This window comes from Gymnodraco acuticeps, unplaced genomic scaffold, assembly GCF_902827175.1.
Source record: "Gymnodraco acuticeps unplaced genomic scaffold, fGymAcu1.1, whole genome shotgun sequence".
Taxonomy (NCBI): domain Eukaryota; kingdom Metazoa; phylum Chordata; class Actinopteri; order Perciformes; family Bathydraconidae; genus Gymnodraco; species Gymnodraco acuticeps.
The window spans coordinates 1,362-17,194 of NW_022990620.1; the positions used below are offsets into that span (position 1 = coordinate 1,362).

Consider the following 15,833-nt stretch of genomic DNA (forward strand, 5'->3'; position numbering starts at 1 on the left):
TTTAGCATGATACTTGTGTGGGTTGTACATGAAACCATTTGGTAATATATACAAATGTATATGTTGAAGCCTGTTATGATCAATTGTGAGTTAAAACTTTATCTAAAAAGTAAAGCTGATCATCAGCTTTACTTTTTAGATAAAGTTACTGTGGTGGAGTTAAAATAACAATAGCCTATTTATTTTTGAAATGTGATGGAGTAAAAGGATAGTAACTGTGATTATTCATGTTAAGTAGCCCACAAGTAAATAAAACAATTGCAAGTGCAATAAGAAGCTACATGAACGTTAATCTACGTCGGTAATATTAACTTTATTTAATACAACATTTACGGTACAAGATTACATCATACAGCCCATGTAGTATAATATTTACAAATAATTAATTACAGCAAACATGTGCAATATATCCATTATTACAGCTCCGTGGGCTGGCAGTAAGGCGATATGGTGACAGTCCGTTGTTATTGTGTATCCATGGGTAAAGAGAAACATGAACGTGCCGGGCGGCGCGGTCCCGTGGATTAGATGCACGTTCATAATGCCGAGGGAAATAACTCTCAGAATAACGTTATTAGCACATTTTTACAACTTGAGGACCGAATGTTTTTAATAAGGGCTATACAAACGTTCATACTGGGTAGTGTATTTAGTTTAAAAAAAATTATCCAACGAGTTACAGACCACTCTTTCCCCATGTAAGTCAATGGGAAAAAGTGTTTTCCGGGCCCAGCAACCTAAAGGAAGTGTAGTACCGCCGTTTGACCAGCACGAATATTCTCATCAGACTCCGGCGCACTTCATGGGGGCTTGGTCAGACCTCACACCCAGCCGCCGGAAGTTGATAGACGCCATCTTGTGCACAGAGCCTGAGCACAAGATGGCGAAAAACCGAGAGGAGAAGAAGGACAAAAGAAGAGGTGAGTGGATTACACAGATGCAGAGGTTTCATTAAGTGTATTTATACCTGTTAGCTTAGTTTACAGTTAATCACGAATCAGAAGTTATCTTATTTAACACAACAGCTGTAATCTTGGAAGAAAGAAACTCACAAAAAAAACATTAAAATGTGCGCCAAAAATAGTCTCAAACTATCTTTAAATAAAGGCTAACAGCTATCGTCTAACAGCTATCGTCTAACAGCTAAAGTCTGAAAGCTATCGTCTAACAGCTAAAGTCTGAAAACTAACAGCTACAGTTACTATTCCAGTTCGGCTCTGGGGGAGTAACAGTTGATTTGTAATGCTCAGCTGACTTTATGTTAGTTATTTATTACACCAGTTGTCTTTAAGACGGTTTGAGTTGTTGTGTTGGTGCTCTTTACCATAGATATGGTTTTAAATGTATGCTAACTAGCTTATTAGCATCGCCATTCACCGCGACGTAGCATTTTTCCCATTGAAATGAATGGGGTTCTTCAGTTAGCAGCTAACGCTAAGCTAAGCGACGGTTTAGCTCATTAGATAAATAGATATACTTTATTTAAATAATGATTTATCTTAAACTGGGAAATGAATGTGTCACAGCAGAAGTGTTTTCAGGCATTACACGAGTTAAACATATTTAAAAGATGCAATAAGATATAATACAAATGAAGCATTAGCAGCAAGTATACACACAGGACACATATCACTAGAGTATCTAAAGAATACACAATATACAGAAAATACTGTATACATGGAGTACATTAAACAGTCTCACTAGCTAATGTTTGCTTTCTGTGTTAACTTAGTGATAGTTACAAACGGATATCGTTATAACCGTGGTTCAAACAACCATTAATGTCACTTTCTATGTGAATAAAGTCATTTTAATGAAATAAAAGGGAACAAACTGTGAGCTGTAAGTTAGAATGTAAGTTGCTACACAGATTATGATGAATTATATCTAAATATTTGTATTATATTAATAATAATTTACACAGAAAACCAACTTTGTATCGTAATGGTTAAAGTAATTTGCATGTAACGTTAATAACTATCTGACCTTTCTATCATGTTCTCCTCTGCTTAGCATCACATTGACTAAATGGATCAATTTGGAACATGTTCACGTCACAGCAGCATAGATAAGACAAGGCACTGCACATGGTGTGATAAAACACTACATATAAGCATCTAGAAATAGAACATATCATTGAATAAACTCTTTGAATTCCTCCTCTTCACTGCTGACAGTTTATGATGAATTATATCTAAATATTTGTATTATATTAATAATGAAGCAGCTCTGTGGTCTTCATCAGGACAGCTGATGAGCAGCATGGAGGAGAAGAAAGAGACCCCTGGAGCTCAGGTCAGTGTGCACTTCATCACAATATATTCCTAATTCCAGCGTTTCCGCCAGGCGGGCGTCTTGCCTTCATTTGACGCCCTTATTCAGCTCGGAACGCCCTATACAGACATAAATACACCAGCGACTGTATTCGCCATGACACAGACAGTCTGTGGTTTGTACTTGTTTAACTTCTGTCTAGTTTCTAGTAGCATGTGCGAGAAGGTCCGCCATATTTGGCAACTCTAATAGGACATTTGACGTCTAGACGGCTGCCCGATTTGCATCGTGCATGCACAAGTCATAAACGTCTCAAATATCTTTATTAAAATATTTTGTTATTTGAAATAAAATGAAGGACATTCACAGTTAATGTAATTAGATATAAATTATGAATGCCATATTGCATACATTCACAGTCAATATTTCTTCAGTATGTATGATAGCTGCCTAACAGAAGTTACATCAATTTCTCACTTATTCTGACAATGTACTTAACCCAATAAAATGACCCAATAAAAGCAGTTGTTCAATAATAGTGAAGTCACGTTGTAATAACAATAACTCATCTCTCTCGTTCAGATTAATATTGTCGGGTTTTTTGAGTGTTCTTTTTCTGCTTTGCCAAACGATACTGTGTCAAATGTCCTATTAGAGTTGCCGTATGGAGTTGTCAAATATGGCGGACCAACTCGCACATGCGCACTGCAGATAGGGCAGGGCTGCAGATCGGGTAGTGATACACATTGAAGATGATGTCACGGCTCCGCCCACACTGCGTTACTATAGTTACTGCTAGGGTTGCAAAGCCGGGGCGGAAAGTTTCCGGTAAATTTCCGGAAAGTTTCCATGGGAAGTTAAGCTGGGGAATTTTAGAAATATTACCCCTGGCCGAAATGTCCCTAAAATGAATTCCGAGTTTGAAATATATCTCAAATAATGTATGTATTTCCCCACATAAACATAACAGTCTGCAATGAAACGGCTGTCTCCTGTGCGCTCCACTTCCTACTTTCTCTCTCTTTTTTTTCTTTCATTGCCCTCTAGGGGCTTCGTACGATACAAAAACAAATGCAAATATTTTATTTTAAAAAGTAAAGTCCTTTCGAGTCATCTGTCTCAAGCCTAAGTCTCAAGTCATGAATACCAAGTCAAAGTCAAGTCGAGTCTTTTATCAATGTTAGTCAAGCAAGTCTCAAGTCAAAAAATAGGCAAGTCAACTCATTAGACTGGAGTCAAGTCATGTGACTCGAGTCCCCCACCTCTGGTATATACTTTGGTTAGAATACTGCTGTATTACTGTATCAAATATAATAAACACAAACAGTTGATAAGTAGTATTTTGTTAACTCAAGGTTTATATTAAAGGGGACCTATCATGCAAAATGCACTTTCGTACATCTTTTATACATGAACATGTGTCCCCGGTGTTCCAGGGAACTCACCAAGTGTCAGAAAACACAACCCTCTCTATTTTCCTCCATACCCAAATCTCGAAAAAAGGGGCTGCAACGGATCTGATACAGACTGACCCAGATTTGAACACTTTACTGACGTCAGTAAAGTGGGGATACGGCTATTGGTCAACTCTCCACCTATCAGGGGAATGAGAGGTTGGGCCACGGCCGGCCATTGCCGCTTGAAAGCGCTGGAGAGGCTGTAGTACATATGCCAGGCCTGTAAGTGGCGCTGTAGTCTGCCACAAAAGCAGCGAGGAAGAAGACTTCCCTTGCATGGTTTCCATGGTTGCCCTTCTGTTTATTCTCCGCTGTGGCTCTTTTTCTCCCCCCACCCCCCCCCCCGCACCACAGTTACGGCCCGTCCACACTACAGCGTCGACAGCTTCAATCTGCCCATTCACTTTGAATGGGGTGACGTCACGTTGTCGCTTTTTTTCGCCGAACTGAATTGTGGGTAACATAGCGGTCCGTCTCCGCCGGAGTAGCCAGCGCCAGCCAATCAAATCCCGTTTTGGAAAATCTGACAGATCAAGCCGTAGCCAATCAAACCGCGTCTAAGCTGGGAGAGATATCCCGCCGTTCATTTCTATATTTCAAAAAAAGATGGAGGAGAAACTAATTATCGCCGTATCAAATCACCCGGTTTTGTATGACCAGACCCTCTTCACCTACCGGGATACAAACCGGAGGAACCAGGCATGGAGGGAGGTGGCAGAGACAGTGGGTGAAACTGGTAGGTTTTCGCCTGTTTGGGGAGTTTATATATATATTGCTCGCATAAAATCTCCGGGGGTTTTTGCTTTGTATGTCGGGGGCGGGAGATACATGTGATTGGTTGTTGGTCGCGTTGCTTGAATAAAATCCCCAAGCTTCAGACACGCCCAGCTCCAAGCTTTTGTTGAAGCTGTAGTGTGGACGCTCCGTTACTCCGCTGCGAGACGCTGCACGCACCCCCAACTCTGACTGACTTCCCGCGTCCCTGTGTAACTGGGAAACTGATAGAATTGGATCATAAGATCGTGGTGTTTTTGCAACTTCAGCATAGGGGATAGGGATGTTTATTGAACTTCGTTTCAACACATGTATGGCTCTGCCGCTCAGCACTGCTGCTTGCTTCAGTCTGTGTCTGCGTTCTTTCGCACCTGCCTGTAATCTGAGAAGGTCCCGCCTCTCTGGCTCCCGCCCGGAAAATCTTCAGTAATGGCCTATCAGATAGCGCTGTGGGCGGGACATTGCTCGTGTACACAGAGTGGTGACTGCAGCCAGAGAAACGGCCGCATCAGAGCCAAAGTTTTATCGGCAATTTGATAAAAAAATGCCGATACCGATAATCGGTCAAATGGGGAATATCGGCCCCGACCCCTAATAAAGATAAAGCAACACTTTCTCAGAATAAAGCAAAACTATGAGTTTAAAAGAAAAAAAAACTAAGTCAAGCAAAATAAAATAAATTTCAAAAATAAAACTATAAATTGCAAACAAATCATTTGTGTATTCATGTAAACTATAAGTATTTTTTCTTTGTTTGAGATTCTGACACAAACATCCCAGGTGGGCGGGACTTTCAGGGGTGCGTCCTCATTGGCTACTCAGTTTTTGAGTGACAGCCCACTCCACCACAGATCATACAGTGCAACTCATGCAGCAACTCTGCCACGTTAGTGTCGGTGTCTCCTGGGGGGTTTTCATGAACATATCGGACTTCTCTTATGGATTGCAGTGCATTATACTTGTGATGTGTAGTTCATACTTTATCCCAACTTTAAATATGTTAATACCTGAACACACTGCTGCTGTTAAATAATTTCCCAATTTGGGATTGATAAAGTGTCTGTCTATTTATTTTATAGATTAAAAAAACACATCTATGTATTTTTAAGCTAAAGGTGATACACAATATAAACTGTATACTATTATTTTTCAAAGACATGTTAAATTTCAAAAGCATATATTGCTATGTTTAGGACAAACAATTACAGACTGCTTTAATTGAACAAATTCTGCAATATAAAAGTGGCAGATTTGCTTTATTAAACAGACCAGACCTAGGCTGCTACCAACACAATTAGGAGCATGCTCACATCTTACTATGTTGGTCTGAAGAGCTGAAGCATTCATACACAATGGATAAAACCGGTGTTGTTTCATACTATATCCTGTGAGAAAATTATATACATTTAGCATTACAAATTCGACATACTATTCCTAGCCTGAGGAAGATTTGAATAATCAACAGATTTGAATGGAATCTCTAACATTTTCATTTAGAATAAAGGCAAAAGAGTGATTATACAAATTACATTTATTGAAATTTGAACCAGAAGATGAAGTCTCAAAGAATGTTTTAAATAAAAGGACATAAGATGCATTGTTATGGATCTGGTAGCACAAGCTAACTTTCATAGTACAGCTTTACTTCTCACTTAACACAATAAAGAAACGGACCGTATAGCACAAACAACACAAATGATCAATACTTACATATATTTTCACTTGTAGTATTATAATAATTGAAATGCTGGTTGTTCTGGGGGTCTTCTGTCCACGCTCAGCTAGCTACCGCACCGCAGCTGCCTGCACTGTACAATCGCTGGAGGACTGGGCTGTCACTCAAAAACTGAGTAGCCAATGGGGACGCAACCCTGAAAGTCCTGCTCACCTGGGAGGTTTGTCTCAGAATCTCAAACAAAAAATGAGGGAGAGCAAAAGAGAAAGCTGCAGCGAGAGCAAAAGTCTGATCATTGACAAAGAAGAAACAAGAACTGCAAACAAAAACCTATGTTAAAACAAAGAAAAAACACTTATAGTTTACATGATTACACAAATGTTTTGTTTGCAACTTATAGTTTTATTTTTGAAATGTTTTTTATTTTTCTTGACTTAGTTTTTTTTTCTTTTAAACTCATAGTTTTGCTTTATTCTGAGAAAGTGTTGCTTTATCTTTATGATACAAAACTAATCCCATATTTCTGCCCGATTACATCTCTTCTTACTTCTATAAGAATAAAACACGGTGGACGGAGATCTCTTTTTCTCCCCCTCTTCTCCCCGCTGCAGCCCAGCAGCTGATCTTAGAGTGGTCAGCTGCAGCTCACAGAATCAGCCCCCTGCAAAAACAGCGCTGGAAAGAGCAAATAGAGCATGGCTAAAATGCAGGATCTTTTTGGTATTTTGAAAAAAATACTATATTTATATACTTTATATAGGTATGGCCCTACAATATATTGTTCAAATATAGCATGATAGGTCCACTTTAAGTGAGTTTTTATTGTGTTAACTTGTGTATTTATGCTTTTTAGATTGACTTTCTCTCTTTCTCTGTCTGTCTGTTCTAGAAACCGAAAGGAAGAGAGAGACGTCACAGCTGTCAGCAATGTGACAAATCCTTCACAACATCTGGAAATTTAAAGCGCCACCTGCATATTCACACAGGAGAAAAACCGTACAGCTGTGAAGAGTGTGGGAAAACTTTCACTAGATCAGGTGATCTCAAAATACATCAACGTATTCGCAGGAGAAAAACCGTACAGCTGTGAAGAGTGTGGGACAACTTTCACTCAATCAGGTGTTCTCAAAACACATCAACGTATTCATACTGGAGAAAAACCTTACAGCTGTGAAGAGTGTGGGACAACTTTCACTACATCAGGTGCTCTAGAATCACATCAACTATTCATACTGGAGAAAAACCTTACAGCTGTGAAGAGTGTGGGACAACTTTCACTCAATCAAGTCATCTCAAAATACATCAACGTATTCACACAGGAGAAAAACCGTACAGCTGTGAAGAGTGTGGGACAACTTTCACTCAATCAGGTGATCTACAAAAACATCAACTATTCACACAGGAGAAAAACCTTACAGCTGTGAAGAGTGTGGGACAACTTTCACTACATCAAGTAATCTCAAAATACATCAACATATTCACACGGGAGAAAAACCGTACAGCTGTGAAGAGTGTGGGACAACTTTCAGTACATCAGGTGATCTACAAAAACATCACCGTATTCATACTGGAGAAAAACCGTACTGGTGTGAAGAGTGTGGGAAAACGTTCACTCAATCAAGTGCTCTCAAATCACATCACCGTATTCATACTGGAGAAAAACCGTACAGCTGTGAAGAGTGTGGGAAAACGTTCACTTCATCAAGTGCTCTCAAATCACATCACCGTATTCATACTGGAGAAAAACCGTACTGGTGTGAAGAGTGTGGGAAAACGTTCACTACATCAAGTGCTCTCAAATCACATCTTCGTGTTCACACAGGAGAAAAACCATAGTGGTTTTAAGAGTGTAGGAGCTGCAATTAAGCATATTTAGTTTTTTTTCACAGTTTACAATAAACGATTCCCATCTATAGAGTGGCGAAGTCACGCCCATCTACTTCCGCTCGATGGGACCTTATTTCGGAAAAATAATGTATTGAAGTCAATGGAGAGAGAAAACTTATCTTTCGATCCTGTTTGAATAGTGCCATGAATTACACATATGATGTTTGTCAATCTTAAAAAATAAATTCCATGTCAAAAAAGTCACAGTTGAAATAAGACTATGAAAAATACGCAACTACAAAGATTACTAATCCCAGATTGTGATGTCACAATCGTTTTCCTCCACCAATGGCGCGTTTCCACTGCAGCGGGTAGCTCACTTTAAGCGCGCCGAGCCGTGCGGGGCCCGTTTTTGGTTGCGTTTCCACTTGGCCTAGTTTTGGCCAGAGGCTACTTTTTCACCTTTTTTCTGGCCCGACTAAATCGTGGTTCTATCGAGGCCAACAAGCGGGGCCAACAACCGGGCGGAATATGCTAAACTACTGACGACTGCTGATTGGTCAGAGAGAATCGTCACAATTCTCGCGTGACTTAGTGTCGCATATATTAAGGGACGCTTGCAGCATTTGTGTAAACCTAAGAAAATGGCAAAGAAAAACATACCGTGGTCGATTGACGAAGTTGCGACGTTCCTCCAGATGATAAAATCCAGCGGGAGCTCGACGGCACAACTCGCAACCTAAACGTTTTTCAGGAGGTCTCTGCACTGTTGTCCGAGCGCGGATTCTCAAGGACTTTCCAGCAGTATAGGGAAAAACTGAAAAAGCTTAAGAGTGAGTATAGAGCCGTGAAGGACCACAACGGCCGGAGTGGTTCAGATAGGAAAAGCTGGAAGTGGTTCGACCTGTTGGACGCTATTTATGGCCATAGACCGGCCAACGTTGGGAGGGAGGGAGGCCTGGACTCTGCAACCGCGTTACTGGAGTCCCTGCATGGTAAGTCTTTGCTAACGCTCTGTTATTTGCTTGAAAGCGTTGTGTCCCTATCTATTCTAAAGCTCACTTCTAACAAACAAGTCTTTTATCCTTACATTTATGTTCGACAACCCATGCTTTTATGGAGCCCCGAAGAGCTACATAGCTAGCTGGCAGATAGCATTAGCTAGAGCTATTGTTTGCTAACACCACTTGCGCCATTGTTTAGCTTCTTCTTTTCTACAGTTGTTGTTGCTATTTAGTATTGTGCTACAGTAGTTTGTGGAATTAACAAGTCATGTTGCTGTTCTAGATGATGCCATTGGGACTAGTGAGGAGGAACAGTCCCGAACAACGGGTGGTGGCAGTGTTCCGTCCTCAACATCATCAGAACACTCCTAAACTCGACCACAGACACCAGTCGAAGAACCGACACCAACGCCGAGTGCCATCACGACACCGCAGCGTGTCTAAACTTTAGATCATCCATCGTCATTAAGTAAAATAAGCTATACCACTGTGTGGAAATGCTCTGTTACAAACTAGCTAGTACGCAGCTAGTACAATTGTGTGTGACATCCTATTATATACATATACATTATCAACAGGCTGGACATAATGTAATTCACTTTCACAATCATTGTAAACATCTAGGGCATAACTGTCTTTAGTTCATCCTTACTGTTGTTCTGCTTATACATTGTATTGTATCCTTGTGTGACCTGTACCTGTCCTGTGTTTTTCATTGTTATTGCTAATTCTTATTGCTATAATTATCTTATCGTCATACAGGCAAGAGGAAACGAGGAGGAGACGAGCGCCTTGCACAGCAGGCACGGCACCATGAACAGAGCCTGGCCCAGGTGGATCGGCACTGGCAGCTGACCATGGAGGCTGTTGCCCGGGCGAGGGAGGAGGAAATGGCCTTGAGAAGGGAGGAGAACGCTCAAACTCATGCGTTTAACCTGGCCTTCCTGCGCACTCTCGGCCAGGTTCTAGGGGGCAGCCGACGTGGCCCGTCTCCTCAGGAAGACGAACCACCTCTGTAATTTTAATATTATAATAATAATAATTCATTTATTTTATATAGGCGCCTTTCAAGGCTCTCAAGGTCGCCGTACAAACACATAAAAAAACAAGATACACAATACCTAACACCAGCATAAGAAACACAAACAAGACAATGCAACAAATCAAATAAATAAAACAGAGGATGTGTGATGGATAATGATCAGGGTGGATATGCGAGTGTGAAGAGATATGTTTTGAGGCGTGATTTGAAAATGGGGAGAGAGTCAGTGTTGCGGATGTCAGGTGGGAGGGAGTTCCAGAGGCGGGGTGCAGAGCGGCTGAAGGCTCTAGACCCCATGGTGGTTAAAGGGAAGGGGGGTGCAGTGAGGCTGAGGGAAGCAGAAGACCTGAGAGTGCGGATGGGTGTGTTGATGTGCAGGAGGTCGGAGAGGTACAGAGGAGTGAGGTTATGGATGGCCTTAAAGGCGAGGAGCAGAATCTTAAAAACGATACGGGATTTGACGGGGAGCCAGTGAAGTTGCTGAAGAACAGGAGTGATGTGGTTAATGGAGGGGGTTCTGGTGATTATTCAGTTTCATCTCTCTTGTTTTTGTTAATTTGTAAATGCAACATTTATACTTTCTTGTTTATTTCTTATCTTTCCTTTTTTTTTTTATAATGCCATATCTATTTATGCTGCTGCAATACAAACATTTTTTTATTTTGTATTTGTACAATGCCATGCCTTTTTATGCTGCAACAAAAAACACTTCCCAAATTGGGATTCAATAAAGTACTTCTCATTTTATCTCTTGTTGATAAATGCATAATCTGATTAACAAACTGATTTCCGTGAGCATGTAAACAAAGTCACTGGGTGGCCACTCACACATAAAATTACAGTTTTGGAATCCAATCATAAACTGAAATGTACAATTAAAGGGCTTTAAATCAGCAGAACAAAAACTCAGATTCACATGAGAAGTTATAGGCCTATATGTTTCCTAAATAAAAATAGGCTACAACTAATACCATTACTAATAATATTTGTGGATCTTTAAAAACAAAAGCCTACAATATCACTCAAACAATTGTAAAAATAGCCCAATTAAGATCTAGAGATATAAACATACATGCATTTATAAAGCAATAAGAAACACCATCAGTTAGGAAAAAGCCCATAAGATAAAAGTTAATTTTAAGAAGAGATTTAAAGCAAGAAATTGAGTTTGCTTGCTTGAGGTCCTCCTCTAAAACATTATTTGGTAACTGACACATTACTTAAAGTAAAATATTTCCTTTTACAAATAAACTGGAAGGGGGTATTTAGAAAAAGACAGAAAGAGAAGGGGGATAAGAGATCATTTGTATTTATGTTTACTTTCATATTTGCTCAAATGTTCTTATTATGGGGAAGTACTTACTGGTGCTTGAAAATCAAATATTTACTAAATAGTAAATTCTGATAACATTTTTTTGTTTAAATCATTTGACAAACACATATGTGAAAGAGAAAAATAGATGTATTTATGTTCAATACAATGTAGTCAAAACAAAATATCACTAGCCTTAATGGCCCACAATCTTTCAATGTCGTGTTTAAAATGACAAACACAAGAAATGTATATCAACTTACTGAACCATGATGTTATGAACCAAAACATTCAAGTTTCCTGTATACAATGAATATGTAGCTATTCAGGTAGCGCATCAAACTCTGAGCCGGTCGCAAGCTTCCACAGTGCGATGGCCACCCTCTTCTTTAGAGGTATACACTCGCGGAATGTTGTGTCCTGTCTCTCCATCGCTGGCCGCAGTTTGTTGCACAGGTATACGTAGGTTTCCTCAGACATCCTGAGTGTGTGTGAAAGATGGAACAATCACACCCCACCACTCGGTTGCTCGGTCAAGCATCCAAACACATGGTCTGCGGTGGCAACCTAACTTCTGAAATACACAAAAAAAACCATACATATTTGAATACGTAAAAGTGGTAGCTACAATTAATTAAATACTTGAAACACTTTTGTCATATAATGAGCGTGAAACACTTTGGTCGTATAGTGAGCGTGAAACACATTGCTAGTTAGCGAACGTTAGCTTACCGAGTAGCGTTGTCGTTGAGTCGTCCTGGAGTAGTCTCTGCCGCGTTGTACGATTGCCATAAGTCTCCCCTCAGCTTCTTCTGTATTACGTCTTGCTATAAGCAGCCTTTTCCGAAACAAAGTTTTCCTTCTTGCTGTGATAAAAAACCACATACCAAGAAGCAAGGACACGATGGCTTCCACATCCTCCATTGTTGTTGTGTGTTTTGTCGCATTGAAGATGACATCACGGCAGTTGTATGCAGCATAGCCCCGCCCGCCAAAAAGCTGATCGCCCCACCTACACTGCGTTACTATGGTAACTACCCCAGTTCCTAAACTGTAATGGAAACGCAGCATTACAGTGAGCCGGGCTAAACCAAACCGAGCGAGGCCTGCAGTGGAAACGCGCCATAAATGTCCTGTCTGTTCAAAAGGCCCTTACCCAATTGAACATTCTCCCTCCAATACCCATTCTCCTCAATGTGATCAGTAACCCCTCCCTCCACACAGTCATACGCCTTTTCAATGTCAAAGTACACTATTGCCATTATCTCTTTCATTTTCAATGTTTTCCCCACGTCATTACTCACTCTTACTAATTCCACATCCAGAGCTGACCTATTATCCTGTATCTTCTCCTTCACCTTTTCATTCTCTGCTAGTAACTGCTGTTTTTGCTGCCTATGGATATCACTGAGATGCTCCCCACTATGTACTGCTGCAAGTGTCCTTCCTAACATACCTGCCTTCTCTTTATCTGTCACTGCCAGCCTCTCCCCATCAACCAAAGCTGGCATTTTAATGGATTTCCTTTTCCCACTCATCTGCTGAAACATGGACCAGACATCACCTGTTACTCCTCTGCCAATGGTAGAACACCATTCTCTCCATGTTCTCTTGTGTGTATTTTACTGTCCTTCGAGCAGCTGCCCTTTTCCTTTGATACTCTATAACATTATTTTGTGACATGTTTCTTTAATTCTCTAAATGCATCGTTTCGCTCTTTAGTAGCCCTGCTGCATTCCTCATTCCACCATGGCACCACTTTCTTCCTACCCTTGGTTGTTGTTTTGGGTATACTGTTCTCTGCTGCATTTAGTATATGTTGCGTTATGTGGCTTGTAATGACCTCTATGCTTCCCTCTGATGTTAGCAGGTGTACCGACTCCTCACACCATATCCTACATTTCCCCCAATCAGCTTTAGCAAAGCACCACCTGGTTATCACACCTCCTTCCTGCATATATACATTATTATTCATTTTAGGAAGCACTGGATAATGGTCACTTCCTACAGTGGAGTTATTCAAAACAAACCATTCGCATGTATGAACCAAACAGTTTGTTACGTCCCGACTAGGGGAAGAGGAAAGCAACATACACCAGATTGGAATTGGTAATAATTATAAATGGCTTTATTATACCAGGGTGAAACAAAATGGCAGGCAGGCAGGCAGCCTGAAACAAACAAAGTGGCCACAAGGGCGCAAGTTTACATAAACAACCAAACAAAGGGAGGACTCTAAAAAGGGAGCCTGTTTACATACAAAGAAATAGATAAACTAAATAGTAACTAAAACCCTCACTGTCAAAGTGGTACTAACTAAAGAAAATCATATCACACTACAAAACACAGACCACACAATTTAACCACAGACCGAAGAGCAAGTAGCGAGAGGCGTCTGTTCACTCAACAGAGCCTCCAGAGTGATGATTGTCCCCAGGCTTTGTAGTCGTCTCCAGCAGGTGTGCGCCGGCTGTACGCTGCGATTGGAGTGCGTCAGACCCGGCGTGCTCCAATCACAATCTTCAGGGGGCGGACCAGGAGATGGCAGCCAATCACGACAGGGCAATCGCACAGCTCATTTACATGCAACACACATTAACACAGTTAAGAGGACCAGGAAGGCAGCAGCCGGCATGAGACTTTCCCCCTGTGAACATCTACTCTTGTGCCATGTCCATCATTAAGGCATACTAGTGTTCTTTCCTCCAGCATTTCTTCCACTATGTTTCCGTTACTGTCTGTATGGTTGCTGCCCCATAGACTGTTGTGTGCATTGAAATCACCACACCAAACTTCCTTCCTATGTTTATATTCTGCTATTTCTTTAAATATATCAGTGGTTAGATTTGGACATGGGTTGTATACATTGATTATCCTAATGTTATCTTGTTTTCTAGGGTTGCAGATGTCCACTATAATACAGTCTATATCATCAGGAGATTGCACCTCCCTATATGCCACACCATCTTTGAGAAATGACTGCACGACTTCAGGTCTGCGATGTGGACAGTACACCTCAAATACATACCTTCACAACCTGGGGTATTTGAAGATAAGGGAATGACATGTTTATAATATGCTGCAAAACACAACAAATATGCAGGGTTACGAGTCTGTTTCTAAGGCCATTTTATTTTTGGTAGTCTGATCATTTCAACAAGAGAATACTTTAAGAAAACGTTTTCCCACACTCTTTGTAGGAGCCATTTTATGGGTGTTGTTGGTGTCTCAGTTTACCTTAATTACATGTATAGTGCAATATTATTTTGAACACTTGGTGGCGGGGTTTAGCTGCGAGAGGTCATAGGTGAGAGGACAGGAAGAGCATACTGATTCTACCAGACGGCCAGCCAGCCCCAGCAGATGCTCATACTACAACTATTGACACCGTGTACTTAAACCTTGGTATGTAAAGCAATAAAACATCATTCTAAAACTTCAGCAAAAGACCGGAACTTCATATGTTTGCGTCTGCGTCAGGATCACTCTAAACCCTCCTGTGAAGTAATGGCAAAAAGATATAGGACACTGGAACATTTAAACTGCCATTACATTAAGTAGAATCGTACTCTGAGTGAAACTGGACAATATAAGAAACATATCGCATTGGATTAAGGATCGTTTTCACCGGACAAACAATTGGATTACTTCACAACCAACACCATCATCCCGGATCAGCTGGACAACACCTCACAATGAGCTGGAGATTGTCACCACCTGCGCTCATCAAGACGGCGAAAGGAGAGGCCGAGAGCCAAGGCTGGGAAAGCGGCCGGGTATGAGCAGCATTAAAACTGGATCGTATATTGGAATCATAAGCTGCATTGGACAATGGCTTGGATTTAATGCTGCAATAATGTCAGCTGTTTGAAACAGCTGTCGGCAGATGGACAGCCTGAAAACGAAACTTAAAGGAACAGTGAACATTATGCATGTCAATTCTGACGTTACGTCAACAGATGGCGCTGTTAGGATGGGATCTGTAATGGAAAAAAGGATTACCCAACACAAGGCCAATAGAGTGGAGCTCCATGGGACCTTATTTTCGAAAAAATTATGTATTGAAGTCAATGGAGAGACAAAGATTATCTTTCGATCCAGTTTGAATTGTGCCACGAATTACACATATGATGTTTGTCAATTTGAAAGATAATTTTGTAAGTAAAAAAAAAAAAAAATGTCGTAAAACTGTGAACACATTTGTTTGTGTGAAACGCTCAATGAACTACATCTCCGGTCTCGCAGAACAACACACGTCATCAAGATGGCCGTCACTACTGTCTTGTCAACAAAAGGATTGACTCCCCTCACTATCACCACAATGAAACACGTCCAGAAGAATGTCATGCAAAGCTGCCTGCCTTCCTTTGATTCTCTCTGAACTGCCTGGTCTTTTAATGTTTACGTCAACCATTTCTGCAGATAGCGTGAAGTAGAACAGATCGGCGATCGCCGATGCTAGCGTTGG

The 15,833-nt window shown here is 40.8% G+C and overlaps 2 protein-coding genes and 1 long non-coding RNA gene across 3 annotated transcripts; 2 read left to right on the plus strand and 1 right to left on the minus strand.

Annotated features, from left to right (window-relative positions):
• The first annotated feature begins 684 nt into the window (after positions 1-684).
• LOC117554612 (zinc finger protein with KRAB and SCAN domains 1-like) lies at positions 685-7,321 on the plus strand. The gene is made up of 3 exons (XM_034229060.1): positions 685-920; positions 2,246-2,295; positions 7,070-7,321. Exons 1-3 carry the CDS (start codon positions 707-709, stop codon positions 7,268-7,270), a joined length of 465 nt encoding a protein of 154 aa, XP_034084951.1. The 5' UTR covers positions 685-706; the 3' UTR covers positions 7,271-7,321.
• A 186-nt stretch (positions 7,322-7,507) lies between these two features.
• On the plus strand, positions 7,508-10,244 carry LOC117554613 (zinc finger protein 679-like; the record flags this gene model as incomplete). The annotated part of the gene is given in 4 exon segments (XM_034229061.1): positions 7,508-7,571; positions 7,574-9,002; positions 9,295-9,480; positions 9,774-10,244. Coding segments are annotated over 2 exon segments (507 nt in total), but the record flags the coding sequence as incomplete, so codon positions are not given.
• A 1,253-nt stretch (positions 10,245-11,497) lies between these two features.
• LOC117554614 lies at positions 11,498-12,630 on the minus strand. The gene is made up of 2 exons (XR_004570287.1): positions 12,098-12,630; positions 11,498-11,939 (listed from the first exon to the last, which is right to left on the minus strand). It is a non-coding gene; the product is annotated as an uncharacterized LOC117554614 (long non-coding RNA).
• Positions 12,631-15,833: the final 3,203 nt, after the last annotated feature.